General features: G+C 47.3%; 1 protein-coding gene across 4 annotated transcripts in view; it reads right to left on the reverse strand.

The window, feature by feature from the left end:
• EVA1C (eva-1 homolog C) overlaps window positions 1–13,854 on the reverse strand; it is an 84,903-nt gene extending 71,049 nt beyond the window's left edge. Inside the window, exon 1 of one of the 4 annotated variants that reach the window (XM_089910306.1) lies at window positions 12,527–13,853. In XM_089910306.1, coding sequence (XP_089766432.1) covers window positions 12,527–12,686 — 160 coding nt within the window. In that variant the 5' untranslated portion in view covers window positions 12,687–13,853. Of the gene's footprint in view, window positions 1–12,475 lie in introns of all 4 variants that reach the window. The other 3 variants (XM_022552839.3, XM_022552842.3, XM_022552843.3) reach the window with 3 other exon arrangements.
• Window positions 13,855–14,004: the final 150 nt, after the last annotated feature.

Below are 14,004 nucleotides of genomic sequence, written 5' to 3' on the forward strand. Positions count from 1 at the left end.
TGAGAAAGAATATATATATATACACACACATATATACATATATATACGTAACTGAATCATTTTGCTGTACACCTGAAACAGTGTAAATCAACTATACTTCAATTTAAAAAGAAAAAAGTTATCATTTTTAAAAAGTGTATTGAGAAAAAGAGAAGATCTGGCAAGAAGATGCTCTGTATATGTGCATAAATATATATACACACACAGAGAGACAGTCAAATAATCAAATATACATATACGGTCAAATATGTTTTTACTTTTATTGCAGGAAGTCATATTCATTTTAAAGACATACTGTACTTTGCTTAGGAATGTGGTACCTTTTTATTAACATGGTGTCAAGGGAAGATGCTTCAATTTCTTAATATAAATGGATTCTGAACACTCAAGTTCTGTCACACCAGAATGGGCGGAAATGAGAAGCAGCAGCAAAGCCCTCCCACTGGACGGCATTCTTACATCACCCACTTTAAAATTAAATCTGAAACAGAGTTCTGACAGGCCTGCTATTTTCTTCAGTGCCAAGAGCCACACAATAGACCTTTTTTTGGACAAAGCTCTTAAAATGCTTGGAGATTCAGAGTTACTGAGTCACGAAACTTTACAAATATTGCACACCCATTCCTGCTGGTGCCCCTGCCTGCTCTTTTGGAAACAATACTATATTTTCTCTATGTTTGGCAGAAAGAAAGAAATATTTTAATTAGTGTTGCAACCTGTTTGAAAGAAGGGTGACAGAGAAAGGCAAGCTCTGACAGTGGTTGGCTGTCCGCCGGTCTGGTGGCCTCTGGGCAGGGGTTGTAGCTATCATTTCAGAGGAATCTGTTTGATTCTCCTTCTACTCAGTGTGGGCCCTACAATGATGCCCGGTCCCATGGCCACAGAAGCTTCAAATGTGGCCTGATAAGGTGATAACATTCAGCACAGAGGGGTGGGCACGGTTGCACTGAAATAGTAATAGATGATTCATCCATGCAATTAACACTCTTAGAACCATCTCTGAACAGGTCTCTTTACAGAGTATATAACAGGCGGCACAGATGGGGACACAACGTTGCACAGAAATGTCAGCGGGTATATGTGCTGTCAGTCTGTGGATGCAACGGTGGGGGGCGGTTAGACAGGGTGCAGGAAGAAGGGAAGCAGGAACAGAGGAGGAGGAAAGTAGGGGGAGGCAGTGAGAAGAGCCAGGGAAAAGCAGATCTGAGCATGGTTTTCAAGACTTGCTCTCTTCCTTTTAAAAATTCAAATCAAATTGCCCCCCCATCCTGCCCCGCGCCTAGGACTGTTTCAGTGAAGTTGTGAAATAATTGAGGGGTGTTGCAAACACATCCTCGCACTGCGAGCGAGCAAGCGACTTCAAGTCTAAACACCTCTGCGTCCAGAGGGCTATCTTAGATTGACATTAACGATGGCTAGTATTTGAGCTTGAAATGAGGAGGACAAAAGGGCCAAAGACATAGGCAAGTTCCAGAGAGGAAGCTGGGGCTGAGGGGAGCCTGAAGAAAAATCTGGATGAGAGCAGTGCCTGGATTGCCACGTCCTTGGCTTTGAGGAACTGAACCCTTTTGGGTGGCTGCAGAAGGCAAGCTGGCCTTGAAAAGAGCATCGTGGAGCCACCTCTAGGTTTTCCAGACTCAACCTTGGTTTTTAAAAAACGTTCCCACTTTTTTGAGCTTCCACACTTGTAGAACATAAAGCCATGGCGTGTTGTCTTGTCTGGCCCAGCATTCCTCAACCTCAGCGTGAGGACTGAGGACCTGATCATTCCCTGCTGTAGTGGCTGTCCTGTGCCTTGTAGGATGTTTCGCAGCATCCCTGGCTTCTACTCACTAGATGCCAATAGCACCCCTAGTTGTGAAGAATCAAACTGCCTCCAGACATTGCCAAATATTCCTGGGGGGACAAAGTCTCCCTGGGTTGAGAATCACTGGCTTCTTTCTTTCTGTTTTTACTGAGATATAGCTGATGTACGGTATTGTGTTAGCTTCAGGTGTGCAGCACACGGTGCTTCAGTATTTTTGCCGACTAGAATCCGTTACAACTCATTACAAGATAATGGGTATAATTCCCAGTGCTGTACAGTAACTGTTGCTTATCTATTTTATGTATAGTAGTTTGCATCTATGAATCCCATGCCCCTAACTTATCCCTCCCCCGTTTCCCTCTACTCTTTGGTAACCATTAGTTTGTTTTCTAAGTCTGTGAGTCTGTTTCTGTTCTGTATATACGTTCGTTTGTATTATTTTTTAGATTCCATGTATAAGTAAATATCATACAGCATTTGTCTTTCTCTGTCTTATTTCACTAAGCATTGAGAATCACTGGTTTAGATTAAACATTAGGACAAGCTAAATTTTCCTTGAGTGAAGACAGCCATCTACTATAAGGGACCACATGGCATTTTTGGTGAAGACTGACAACCCAAATAACCTGCCTTGAAGAGCCAGAAAGAAACGCAGAAGTCTGAGCCAAGAGGAGACCTTTTTCCTCAAAGCACTGGTTTATGGTTTTAGGGATCCATAACACTATTTACACATAATCCTGGGGACAAAAGTCTTGGAGCCCTTTGCTTAAAAAAAAAAAAAAAAAAAAAGGAAATCAGAAGAAAGGGACCTTCACACTTAAACTGAGGTTTAAAGAGGCAAAACAGAGAAGACCACAGGCTCTGTTCTGCAGAATTCTCCACAGCCTGAAGGACAGACTCCACACAGCAGGTCCTGCAGCACCGGGGCCTTGAGGCCCCTTTTCATGCTGGGGCTGCAGATGGCACCTGAGTCTTTATATCCGGTCTGACTTGTCCACAAAGCATTTGGCATTGTTAGCTTTGGAAGGTGTGTTTAGGCCTCACAAAATAGAAGAAGGTGTTTAAAAACGACTGTCCCTTAATTTCACCATCAAATGGACAGAAAAGAGGTGTGTGAGCCTGAACGTGAGTCAGTGTACATTTTTTTAATAGAAAGGAGACTATAATTGCACGCACTCCTTGAAGTGTATCCCTCAAAAGCTGTACAAATTGGCCTTCTAGATAAGATCGTGCGTTCTCATCTCCACCTGTCTCCCGCTGAACAAACAGAGAAGAGAAAGGGCTCCGTGACCCAGGTCTCTCTCGTTCCAGAGTACAGTACTATGATTGATTTATGAGTGCTAAGCCTGAGACCTTCGGAAGCCGCCAAACATGAAAAGAGGGAAAAATCTTCTAAGTCAAGAGTAGAAAGGGAAGGACTTGGTAGCAGAGCGCCCTTCTCAGGCTCTGAAACACTACTCTGAAAGCTGTCATGAGTATGCATCGCTCAGGCCCTCACAGACAAAAAGGGTTATTTTATCCAGATTATTCCCCCACATTGCAGGGGAAAAGGGACTCATTTGTAATCATCAAAGGAATGCTGACAGACTTGAAATGGGATTACATTCTATTATCTTCATCCGAATTAAAGATTTGTTTTGGAGATCATTCTTAGGTTTCTTCCTCCCTGCTCCTCCAACCCCAAATGAGGTGATTTGTATTCATGGGACATCTGAGGCAGACATGAAATCAGACAGTTTGCAAACATACATTTCAGAGTCAGTGGCCTGAGTTTTGAATTTTAATGTTGCCTGCTTCTCTGTGTATAGAAAACTTGACTCTCAGGTCGAAACTAACCCCAAGCATCACTTCATTCCTTAACTTGTTAATGCAGGAGAAATTCATCTCCAGGAGCCTGAGTGAGCAAGTGATACAGGTGTCCTGAAGTGCAGGTGTGAAAATGTAAAACCTATACATGGGCAGTGTCATCTGGTAGGTCTATGGATACACTACTAAACCCTCAATTCCAAGCTCTGTGCTTTGGATACCATTTTGAGAATGTGACCTGCCAAATCTATTCTTCATCCCTCAAACTGCTTGTTATCTGTGTGACTATGAAACCACTGAGAAAGAAGCTTTCTCAGGACAGAACTGACTCTTTAGAGTAGGCCTATATGATACGTAGCACAGCATCTGATACCTGAAAGACCTGAGAACATTTCTTGTTCTTTCATACAGACCTTCCACTGTGTACTCACAAGGGAACTGATGCCCACCTGGTAAGGAGTACTGGGTACCCTCAGGATGAAAGTCATAAGTCAGTGGAAGAGTTCAACTGGGTCAAAAAGCTATCTCTTGATTTTAGCTGCCAAAAAGACAAGATATCTTAGAGAACATCTCTATCAAGGCAAGGAAATGACACTCTCTAAGCAGGCAGACAGCAAAAAATATAGGTAAAGTGCATTAGAAGTTATACCATTTCTTTGCTCATCATTTCTTTTCATTATATCTCAAGCCTTCCTTCTAGACTCAGTGTCCTTCTTCAGGAAGTATATTCTTTAGTAGTTCTTTCAGTAAGGATTTATTAGTGGTAAACGTGCCCTTATTTCACACTCACTCTTGAAGATAGTTTAGCTGGGTATACAGCTCTGCACTGACAGTTTTTTTTTCCCCCAGAACCTGGAAAATATTTGACTGGCTTCTGGCTCTCACTGTTATGGGAAAGCCTTTATAGATGAAAATTTTTTTCTCTATGATCGTTTTAAAACTGTCACTTTGTTTTAGCATTTTGTAGTTTTAATATGATAAGCATACATTTATTTTTATTTATCTTGCTTGAGATGCTTGAATCTGAATCATTCATCAACTCTTGAAAATTGACTCTAAGGTATTATCACTTTGAGTGCTGCCTCTCCCTCATTTTCCCTATTCTCCCTTTCTGGAATACTGATCAGCTGTATGTTGAACCTTCATTCCATTTTCCATGTCTTATAAACTTTTTTCCGTGTCTTTATCTCTTTTGCGGCATTCTGGATAATTTTCCCAGCTTTATTTTCCAGTTCACTATTTCTCTCTTCAGCTGCATCTAACTTACCCATCAAGCTTTGAACATCAATGAATATATTTTTCATGTGAGTACATACATTTGATTTCTTAAAAAAATATGCCTGATCTTTCCTGATAGCCTTTCATTCTTTCTTCATGTTTTAGATTCTCTTTTATTATTTTATGTTTTATATTCCCTACTTTATTTATTAAAAACTCTGTTGTTTTTGCTGATTATCATTCATACAGTGTAATTCTGGATACTGTGTTCATGATCAGCAGAATTTTATCTATCAGAATCTGTGGGGCCTGTGTTGATGTTTCTATGCAGGGAGTATTTGTGTGTTTTTCCCAGGCACCCTGGGGCACTACTAACCTGGGACAACTTTTTTAGTTTCTCAGCTTGGGTTTCCTGGTAAAGGCAATGTGAATTCAAAACCCAGACTCTTGAAAAGGCAGACCTGTGGTTACATAGTCTCAACAGAGATTATGTTTTCCTCCAATCCTGAACCTAAGCTGAGATGTTTCCTTGTCATCTTTCTTTGCAAGAAGGCTGATTTGTTTTTCATGCATCTTTTTATGAGTGTTTAGCCCTTCCATGTCCTGGCCTTATAAGGAGATCTTTATTCCAATTTCTCACTTGACATTGGTCTAATGCCTTGTCTCTTGCCCTCATGTACCTATTAAATCCTGGTTGTAAAGCTCATCAAAGGCCCCAGTGTAGCCATAGGGTTGGTGCCAGCAAACTTCTTCAGTTCTCTGATCCCTCTTCATTTTTGTTCCCTGGCTACTCCTTGCATTTAGTCACTCACTCATGCATTTAAAGGATGTTTGTTATGTTTTATTCACCAGCCCTAAGTGTTTTGTTGGGGAAACAATTCCAGAACACCAGTGCCACCATATTTCCAGAAATGAATTATAGATCCTATCCTGTAATCAGTTAGTTGGGGCTGGACGGTGCTACCTCTAGACACGACATGGAACGGACAATACCTGTAAGTCCTGGGAAAGCTTTGGATCTGGTATATTAAGAGATAAACATTACAGAAGTGGCACTGTTTTAAACAACTTGTAATTTATTTGTTTTAGCATTAGAGAAGCTGCCTGCATTCAAATCCCCAAAAGCTACTTAGCCCCTCTTGATGCTATTTCTTCAACTTATCATAGCAGTATTCCCTTCGTAGCATTGTGAGGATTAAATGAGTTAATAAACATGAAGTGCTTAAAGCTCTATGTTCTTGATACGCTATAGTATTTTTAACTAACTTCTCTTACTTGTGCTAAGGGAACCAAGTAAAGAATATACCCCTTACGATGGGTCAGCGTTTAAGCTGAGATGGTGCACACATAGGGGCCAGCTAAGGGGTAGCAGAATTAGAGACCCCACAGGGAAAGAGAGGAGCTCAGAGAAAACAGGTTAGAATCACTTGGTCGGCCACCCTCCCACCTGAGAGTCTCCTTCTATCGTTAAAATCTAGGTGACTCTAGGACTGATGTTATTCAGGGAAGCTATTTCCTTCCAGAAAGATACAAACACATCAGCCTCATTAAAATAGTGGCTGAGGGCTTCCCTGGTGGCACAGTGGTTAAGAATCCACCTGCCAATGCAAGGGACATGGGTTCGAGCCCTGGCCTGGGAAGATCTCACATGCTGTGGAGCAACTAAGCCTGTGCACCACAAATACTGAGCCTGAGCTCTCGAACCCGCAAGCCACAACTACTGAGCCCAAGTGCCACAGCTACTGAAGCCTGCGTGCCTAGAGCCCGTGCTCCGCAAGAAGAGAAGCCACGACAATGAGAAGCCCGCGCACTGCAACGAAGAGTAGCAACTAAAGAAAGCTCGTGCACAGCAATGAAGACCCAACACAGCCATAAATAAATAAATAAATTTTAAAAATAAATAAAAATAAAATAAAATAGTGGCCAAGTATCATAAAAGTTCAGAATGCCTCGTCCCTAGCTTCCACGTCCATTACTTAGCTTGAATGACAAGAGTATGGATTTTTGAAACAAGACAGTTACGGGATTCACATCCTGCCTCTAAATTTTACTAGCAGTTGTTAACTGGGGTAGTGAGCATGGCAGGGGTAGGGCTGGGTCACATGGGAGCAGGTGTTCTTTCAGTGTATGCTATTTCCAAAGTGGCGCCTTTTCAAGAATTTTAAAGGTGCTGACAGGATGGCTGAGAAGGCCAGTGGTCTCCAAATTTTTTAGATCATGAACCCCATCAGTAAAAATATTTTGAGAACATTTCTCCCCTATATTACATTTAGAAGTTGTGTTATAAATCAGCTATACTTCAATAAAATAAAATTTTAAAAAAAGAGATTATGTACCGTTCTACTGTCGACTTGTATGGGGTTTTTTTGTTTTTGTTTTTAGTTTTTGTTTTTGGCCACATGGCATGGCTTATGGGATCTTAGTTCCCTGACCAGGGATTGAACATGGGTCACGGCAGTGAAAGCACCAAGTCCTAACCACTGGACAGCCAGGGAACTCCCTCAACTTTATGTTAATTACAAGCAAAACGTAACTTCTTTTTTACAGATAGAAAAGAAACAAATAGAAAAGAACAGGAGTTCTAACATTATTCCCCTGTATCCACTAATCGCCTTGTGCCTGTACCTACTATGGATGAATTGTGATGAGAAGATGTGGAAGGAAGGAACGGGAAGAGGCCAGTCTACTCAGAGGGCAACTGAAACCACCACGGTCAATCCAAGGACTATACAGAAAGGTTAAGCAAATTGTGGCACTTTTTCTCTGGCTTTGTCCCCCACTCAGCACCCACACGGGCCAAGCCCCCCAGCCTGGCCCTACTCCTGGGCTGGAGCTAGGGTCTGCCTCTGCTCTGCTTCCTAGCTGGGAGGTCTTGGGCAAGTCACTTAACCTCTCTGAGGCTGGGTAAAGTGAGACTACTACTTACCTCACAGTGCTGCTATGAGGATGAAATCAGATAACCCTGGGCTCAATTAATCTTTACTCCCTTCCTTTCTGTTCCTTCTTTGAAATGGCTACTAGGCTGCCCTTTCCAATAAAGCGCCTGGGAGACCAAAGCCATTAATAACAGGACCACTCCCTTACCCAGACTCCTCTTCTCGGCTACAGAAAGAGCTGGGAGAACACTTTTCAAACGTTGTTACTTTCCATGGAAACAGACGAGCCCTTTGAGACACTTACTCTTCATCCCTCTTCTTCTGTGACAGCTGGACAACTCCTGCAGACATTTGCTTTGTTTTTTCTTTCATTACGAGCTGGCTTTTCGCTCCATAAAAGTTTTGAAAATGAAGACAATCCTGAATTAAAGGATGCTGTGACCAAGGCATACTAAAAAGAAGAGCTGTGCGTGTGCACATAGGCACACGTGCATGTATGTATAAGTGTGTGCATACGTGTGTGCTGGAATGCAGTGGCAAACTGAGAGCTGGGAAAATACATCCTGGTCTCCCTGGTGGTGAGCCCTGGGGTGTGGGGGGTGGGTGAAGGGAGACCCCGTCATGCCCGTGTCCCCCTGGATGAACTGACACAAAGACAGGAGGCAGCCCTGCCCTCTGACACCAGAGCAATGGTTCTCAACTCTGGCTGTGCACTAGAATTGCCTGGGGGCTTTGAAAAAGAGACCAATGCCTGGATCTCCCAGATCAATTAAATCAGATGCCTTGAGTTGCTGCTAGAGCATCCGTACAGTTGTTTAGACTCAAGCAGTTCTAGTGTGCAGCCGGGGTTGAGATCCACTGCCTCTCTGAACAGAACAGGAAGGTTCAACCTCTGCTAAATGGACAACTCCATCACGACCAAGTTCCCACCCCCGAGCCCCCAAGATCAACTGAATGACCATTTTTCTACATTCTGAAATTCCTGACCAATGAAATAGGAGCTAGGATGGGGCTTATTTGCTGGACTGCAAATGATCTGATAACAAGCCCCACATCTTGTTTGCTTGGGCTACTGATTCCCGGGGGCGGGAGGTAGGACGTCAGCCCAGAGACCCACTTCTCTCGTGCAGTGCCCTTTCTTTAAGGTCTGAGGACATTTGGGTACAAGGAAGGCCTTAAAAGCTGCTCCGCTCCCCTTGTTTCTCACCTCCTTTCCTTTCTGCTTTCCACATTTACCACTACGTGCCCTAGGGTAAAACCAAACGTGTAAACATATGGTCATGATGACTTTGTCAAAAGTCAAGAGTTTTCTAGGAATCCAAGTGGGAACTTGATGAATTTTCTATCCTTTCCTTCCCCCTCTGCCCATCAGCCCATCCATCACTTTGAACTTCTTTGAGAAGAAAGAAAAGAAAGAAAAAAAAGAAAAAAACACAAAACAGAACAGAAGAGGGAGAAAGGGAAAAGCAGATGGAGAAGACGGTGCCTGCTCTCGGCAAAGAGTAAAACCACCAAAAACATGAACAAGGCCTGAGGGACACGGCAAACTAAGTTCAGGGATGCACTGAAACATCCCGCTTTAAAGCAGGACCAAATGTAGAGGGTCCTTAGCGTTTTATGGCTGGAACCAAAATGGCACCCTCCCTCCCCTCTGCCCTCATCCTGCCTTGTTCTTTGAACAAAGATGACGCTGACATGACATTTCTATTAAAAAAAAAAAATCAGTGATCAGTTTGGACCTCTCAGGCTAAATCCTCAATTTGGGAATGCAGTCAAAAGAACAGAAGACCATCCCAGAGGAAAATGGATGAAAGCCAAGCACATTTGAGTTCGGGCTTAAGGATCAGAGGCAGTGATTTTGCATGAACTGTTCTTGCCTTCCTGGGATGTGTTTTTAATGCCGTGATGATAGCCTTTCAGTGGCCACTGGCAGCATCTCAACATCTTCAGGGAGGAGAGGGAAGGGGGTGTTTAGGGAGCCTGTTTCCTAGCAGGCTTGGAGGTGATTAGCACAAGTCACGAGCATGGAGGGGGAGAAGCAGGCCCTGATGCAGCCTCTGGCTTATTAAGAGTGAGATCCGATGCTGGAATCCCTGGGGCCAAAAAAATCAATGACCCAGGAAAACTACAGCAGCTGACGGCCTCGGTAAAAAGCTCAAGGAAGAGCTGCAAAGAAGAGAAAGGCTTAAGTAACTTTCCAAAACTCTGCACCGTTCATCTCCCTGGAGGCCCTGTACTGTACAAACCATAGCTGGGACCCCTCTCATTTTGGCACTTTCTTTCACCTGGATTCACCATCCTTCTTCCATCCCCTTCTTCACAAAGGTTGAAGGGGGTCCCAAGTTCCCTCCACCCTCCCTCTGTCTGGCTTTTTGATGTTCCCTTGTTTAGAAAAACAAGCAAGTAACTACATTGTCAAATGGTGCTCTCCAGCCCTCAGCTATTGCTGTCCGGCTCCGACAGGGACGGTCCACTGTCTTTTTGCAGGCACTGGTTTCTACACACCCCTCCAAGTGCAGGAATAGGACCTCCTGTCCCCAGGAAAGCAGGCATCAGGCTTTGAGGCCACAGTGGGGGGTGGCAGGGGCGGAGGTGTGTGTTGGAGTCACGTGATCAGGAGGCACTGCTTCAATGAAGACATTCAACTGAACCCTCAGACTGTCATCTTTGGAGCTTAGGAGTTTTCCTCGATGCCGTATGTCACATGGTTAGGGGGTCCCTAAAGGTTCATCAAGTTTCAAATCAAATGAATCAACTTTGAAGACTTCATCTTTCTCCCTGAGCCTTTTCTAATATTTCCCCGACGCCACACAAGATAGAATTTAGATCTAAACCTGAGTGTGTCTGTGGTTTCAGAGAAGCTTATTTTTCTTTTCTTCTTCCCAAAAGGCTCCTGGGCACTTTCTCCCTGGTCTTCACATCACTGAAGAGCAAGGCTGCCCAGAGGAAACATGGGAACTCCTTGTGGGTGCACCTGGAAATATCACCGCCGACCCAACACTGGCTCAGGGAGTTTTACACCCTGGAATTTAGGTTCCCATCCAAAGCAGGAGAAAATTCCTTTTATTGTTTAGTCACTTAGAAAAACATGTATGAAAGCATCCATTTCCCAGGGCAGAGCATCCCTGTTTGAGAGCTCAAGTTCACCCTCTGGAACAGTTGCTCCGTACAGACAATTCCAAACCTGGGTGGTAACCTATAGACTGCTTCAAGGATTGCAACTGCTCCACTAAAGAAACAAACTCTAAGTGTCTTTAACCTATGAAAACAATCTAATGGTTACACCGCAATTTACCTAAAGCAATATTTGTTCAGTTACGATGATGTCACAAAAGAAGGACTTGTTGGCTTTCAGTTCTTTCCTTAACAATATTCAGAGCTTGATGGTGGCTGAATTCAGAACTGCTTTCCATAGCTTAAACCAGCAAAGAGAGAACTTTTCTAGCAGCCAAGAAAGTTCTATTACCAAAAAAAAAAAGTCAATAGCACTTGATATTCAGCAGTTTCCCAGCACATTTACCATAGCGCTCTGATCCTGTGGTGCTGGATTTTAAGGACCACAGTTTCCTTGCCAAATAGACATATCTTGGCTTCCTTTGCTAGGTGGAAACACTGCCTTGATATTAAATATTCAAAGCAAAGAAACTCTGACCCAGGGCTCTCAGCTAACAATGACATTCTCTGTAAGTAAACTAGAAACCCAACTCAGCTTCTGATTTGCCAGTGTCCCCTGCCATGTACTAGTCTACTGCACAAATAGGGCTGAGGAACGACTCCTGTTTGCCATGATTATACCGCAAAAGACCCTCAGGCAGGGATGCGGGAAGCTTGGACTTGGCAGAAGATGCTGGAGAAGGGGAAGAGTAGGATTCAGAGCTGCTTCCTGGGCAGGGCAGGGGCGAGGAAAGGGTGAAAGGCCTCCAACCTCGCCAGACGGAGACCCAGGTCCGATACAATTGCAAGGACGTTGTTACTCTAAGCAAGCGCGGCCGTAACGTAAGAATGCGGCTCCTATAGCCCTCGTCAACCCAGAAACTTCTCTCACCTTGCTGCGCCACACCTACAGCGCCAGAACTATCTGAGATCAGCTGCGGAAGCCTTGGTCGCAATCCCCCCAAAGAAAACCCTCATCCTTTACTGGGAGGGGGAAGTCGTTTTTTTTTTGTTAAGGCGATAGGGGACGCGCAATGGGGGATGGAGGTGGGGGACGCTGGTGCCTTTTGGCGGTCAAGTCCTACCCCTCAGTCTCCTCTCTGTTCTGTAAGCTTCTACTCATCTTCTTACTGCATCTCCACCAGACCTCCCATCCCCTTGGGCTTCCCTCGTGCCTGTCGGCGCAGACTTCAGGTCAAGTGTCCTCTGGGCTGGATTCCTTACGTGGGCACCTGAGAGGCTGGCTGGGGCACACCCGGCCTATGCAGAGAGCAAACCAAGTGCAGCGTGGGCCACAACACGTGTTCCAACAGCGCTGAGCGCGGCACAGGACTCAGTTTAAGGTATTTTAAGCCGACCCGCATCCATCGGAGTCGGGTCCCTGACCCTGGGAAATTGACGAGGAGGTCAACTCATTGAGGGAAAAACTCCAAATACCCTACCCACCCTTCCTTCTCGGGGGGGGGGGGCTCCCCTGCCACCATCCCACATGCGCAGCTACTTAATATGCTAAGGGCTCCTATTATCAGGCAAGAAAACTGGCTCTGAGCGCGCTCCAACTTTAAACCAACCCGGCCTTGCCCCCTCGGGCGCCTGCCCCCAACCGAGGGCTCACCTGGGCGCCCCGCGGCGCCGGGGGCGCACAGCGAGGGAGGTCGCTTCTTACCGGAGAAGTCCGTGAGCGCTGCGATCTCTTTGGAGCAAACCAGGACGGTGCAGTAGAAGAGTCGCAGGAGCTGCCCGGGAGGCTCTGCCTGCCTGCGGAGGCCGGGATGCTGTGCTGGCTGGGGCGCTGGCGGTGGGCGCGCGTGTCCCGGCAGGAGCATGGTGCGCGGCGCCACAGAGCGCGGGCGCGGGCCCGGGGCGCGCGGGGGGTCGCTGGGCGGAGGGCGGCGTCACATGGCAGGGTGAGTTGGTAGCCAGCGGCTCCGCGGCCCCCTGCCACCTCCTGGCCCAGGCTGCCAGAGCTTCCTCCCCGCCGCGGGCTAGCACCGGCTCCCCAGCAAAGAGGAGGGGGCGGAGAACTGGGGCGGGGCGAGGAGCCCCGGGAAGAGTCCGCGTGGTTTCCCCGAGAGGAAATCTCCGCTGCGGCCGCGCGGGAGGAAACGAGGGCGGGGGGCGAAGGGAAAGTGTAGCCTCTCGCGCCCAGAGCTGCGGAGGCCGGTCCCTGGCGCGCTGCCCGCCGCGGAGGGCGCCCCCAACAGCGCGCCGAGGGCCGCGCAACTTTAGCGCCTTCCACGCCCGGGTCCCCGCCCCGGAGACGGCTCAGCGCCCCTGGCCTGGCCCGCGCTGGCCCCGTGCCAGCCTCGCCCTGGCCGCCTGTGGAGTGCGGCCGGTACCCGTGACGCACTTAGGAGCCAGGGCCGCGCTTGGAGCCCGGGAGCCCCGGGGTGGGGGCCGCGGGAAGGTGGGATACTGGAGGTGTGGGACCGCAACACTGACGTCTCTGCGACCCAGCGCGCTCCACGTGCAGAATCACCAAGCTCGCACAGTTTTCCCCATTTCACTGAAGAGAAGACCGAGACCCGGAGCATTGCCCGACGCCAAAGCTTACGCAGCCAGGAGGGGAACCATCGCGGGGCTGGGGGGAGTGGGGGGGGGGAGAGATGTGCATTGTGCTGAAAACGGATCAGATGGCTCCAGAGCCGGTTTCTTTTCGCTGCGACTACGTTTCCTTTGGGTCCTGGTTGTCCGCCGCGCTCAGAGGATCTGACACTGGACCGGCACAAACAGCCGCCGAACGCAATAAATGGGCTTTGTTTTAAAATGGGCCACAGCATCTTTCTGAACCTCTCGATTACGCGCGGTGCAACCTACGTTTGGACGCCCAGCCCGTGCGCGAGGACCGGGCTGCACGGCTCGGGCTCGGGGGAACCGAGGACAAATACTTGGGGGCTCCGTGGCCGCGCGCCGGGTGGGGTACCTGGGGTCCAGGAACCCAAACCCCGCGGACTGCGCTGGGCGTCAGGGCCAGGCGGCGCCGGCGGGAAGGAGGAGGGCAGGGCGGGCGGGCTCTCGGCACAAAGTGTTCCCGAACACCGCGGGAGGGCATGCCAAGTTCGCGGCGGGACTGACGCGGAAATGTAGATCATGAGGCCCAAGGGCGGGCCCGGGCGCCCTGCGCTGGCCGGCTCTGAACTGCAC

The sequence above is a fragment of the Delphinapterus leucas genome, chromosome 4 (assembly GCF_059928025.1).
Source record: "Delphinapterus leucas isolate spDelLeu-1000000601 "Yukka" chromosome 4, BTC_Dleu_Yukka2, whole genome shotgun sequence".
Lineage (NCBI taxonomy): Eukaryota > Metazoa > Chordata > Mammalia > Artiodactyla > Monodontidae > Delphinapterus > Delphinapterus leucas.